At 42.3% G+C, this 2,240-nt stretch overlaps 1 protein-coding gene across 1 annotated transcript; it reads left to right on the forward strand.

The window, feature by feature from the left end:
• The first annotated feature begins 406 nt into the window (after positions 1-406).
• LOC148908478 (uncharacterized) lies at positions 407-1,099 on the forward strand. The gene has a single exon (XM_089035888.1). The coding sequence runs from the start codon at positions 407-409 to the stop codon at positions 1,097-1,099; it is 693 nt and encodes a 230-aa protein (XP_088892014.1).
• The last annotated feature ends 1,141 nt before the right edge of the window (positions 1,100-2,240 follow it).

Raw genomic sequence — 2,240 nt, forward strand, 5'->3', positions numbered from 1 at the left:
GGTAGCGACCGTCCAGATATCATAGAGAAGGAACTGGATAGAAGAGAAGGTGGTAAAGGAGAGCCTTTTTCGGTGAAAACTCCCTTCGGTTGGACTGTCTATGGACCTATAGCAGAATCTACAGAAAGTCAAGTGTATGTGAGTCTCACTAACACCGAGCACGAGAAGCTAAACCTTCAAATAGAACGCATGTATAACGACGAGTTTGCGAACTCTTATAATAACGCAGATGAAGGTATGTCCATCGAAGACCACGGAGCGAAAGATATTTTGGACAAATCAGTAAAATTAACTGACGGACATTATCAATAAAGACTTCCATTTCGTCAAGATCGCCCAATCCTTCCAGATAGCCGAGCGAACGCTGAAAGGAGATTAGAATGGTTGAAGAAAAGGATGCAGAAAGATGAAAAATTCAAAAAGAAGTACAATCAAGTCATGGAGAAGTACGAGAGTGAAGGTTCTTCGAGAGAAGGAACTCCATAAACTGAAACCAGTATGGTACTTGCCTCACTATGCAGTTTGGCATCCGAGGAAACCAGAGGAACCGCGAGTAGTGTTCGATTGCGCCGCCAAGAGGGGAGGTACTTCTTTGAATGAACAGTTACTTCAAGGACCAGAGAATACAAGTCTGTTGATTGAAGTAATCCTAAGATTCAGAGTGAAGGAAGTAGCCGTGGCAGCAGATATTAAGAGAATGTTTCATCAAGTCCACGTAGTGCCAGAGGACCGCGGCGCATTGTGTTACGTATGGTGGCCAAAAGGAGATTTAACTAAAGAACCCAAAGTTCACCAAATGCTCGTACATATATTTGGTGCAACTTCATCGCCAAGCATCACTGGATATGCACTGAGAAGAACAGCAAAGGACAACGAGCACGACTTCATGCCAGAGACCATCGATGCTGTGTATAAAGATTTTTACGTTGACGACTTGTTGAAATCGTTTGCTGATGTTGATCAAGCTATACGAGTGAGCAAGCAGTTACAGACCTTGCTAGCTAGAGGAGGATTCAAGTTAACAAAGTGGATGTCCAATCATCGCCAAGTTTTGTCAGAATTCCCAGTAGATGAACGCGCACCAGTGATCAAAGACTGAGATTTAACGTCAGAAAGTTTGCAAGTCTTCTTCTAAAATCAAGGACTTTGCCATAAGAGATATGATTGGGACGAGAATCTCCCACTAGATATACTTGCCAGTTGGATAGAATGGAAAGAAGCACTTGCAAGTTTGAAAGATCTAAGTATCCCACGTTGCTTCAAACCAAAGAACTTTGGTACTGTAGTGAGGGCGGAGCTCTACCATTTTTCTACCTGAGACTGATAAACAAAAGAGGTCAGAGTCATTGTAGCATTGTGATGGGAAAGTCTCGTGTTAAACCTTTAAAGTGCACAATGACCGTACCCAAGCTGGAACTTACAGCCACACCCTGCTTGTTCAGATGAATAAGTTGATTGTCAGAGCGGTGCAAGAAAGACTCAGGATCGACAACGTCAGTTATTGGACAGATTCTATCATCGTTCTTAGATACATCTTCAACGAATTGAGAAGATTTACAACCTTCGTCGCAAATCGTCTTGCCATTATATGAATGCTTCAAGAGGGATCAAGGCAACAGAATCAAGAAAGCTGCAGATATGGAGACAAGAGATATCGGCAACATTGTCAGAAACGGATGAAGGAGTTAAGAAGGAGAAAGTGACAGTCGGAGCAACGACGCTGCAGAAGTACTTTTGTGACTCACTGTTCCACAAGTGCTCGACCTGGAACAGGCTAAGAAGAGCAGTTGCATGGTTTATCAGAGCTGTTCCTAAGTTGATTGAAGCTTGACCGCGTAAAGCTGAGCGTGACAGCACCAAGAACTTGCGACCCAGTCAGAAGACCTTGTCAGTTTCGGAAAATGAAGCAGCGGAGAGAAGAATCATCCAGAAGGAGTCGTTCTTAAGGTATCAGGGTACCCCTAGCGACCATTGTGCATTCAACTCTTAATAGCACAAAACCTTTTAATCGAAACCTCTACAAAGTATACATTTTCTGAAAGATGAATAAATGTAGAAACTATTCCTTTTTTCTTTTTTGTAAAATACATTTATCCTTTTAAGCTAAAGCGAATTATTCAAATTTTCACTGTGGCATCTTTGCCGAGTTTGATGACAGCCGGTAATAATCGGAAACCAATGCTTATTACCTTTCCGAGATCACAAGACATCACTTGTCAAAAGTGTGTCTCCGATTTTTG

The sequence above is a fragment of the Actinia tenebrosa genome, unplaced genomic scaffold (assembly GCF_029948245.1).
Source record: "Actinia tenebrosa isolate PJP-AT-01 unplaced genomic scaffold, QUT_ActTen_1.0 PGA_scaffold3__52_contigs__length_22856419, whole genome shotgun sequence".
Taxonomy (NCBI): domain Eukaryota; kingdom Metazoa; phylum Cnidaria; class Anthozoa; order Actiniaria; family Actiniidae; genus Actinia; species Actinia tenebrosa.

Bases quoted from the DNA above. Each gene is read 5' to 3' on its own strand.
- LOC148908478 (XM_089035888.1), top strand. From the start codon at position 407: ATGAAAAATTCAAAAAGAAGTACAATCAAGTCATGGAGAAGTACGAGA.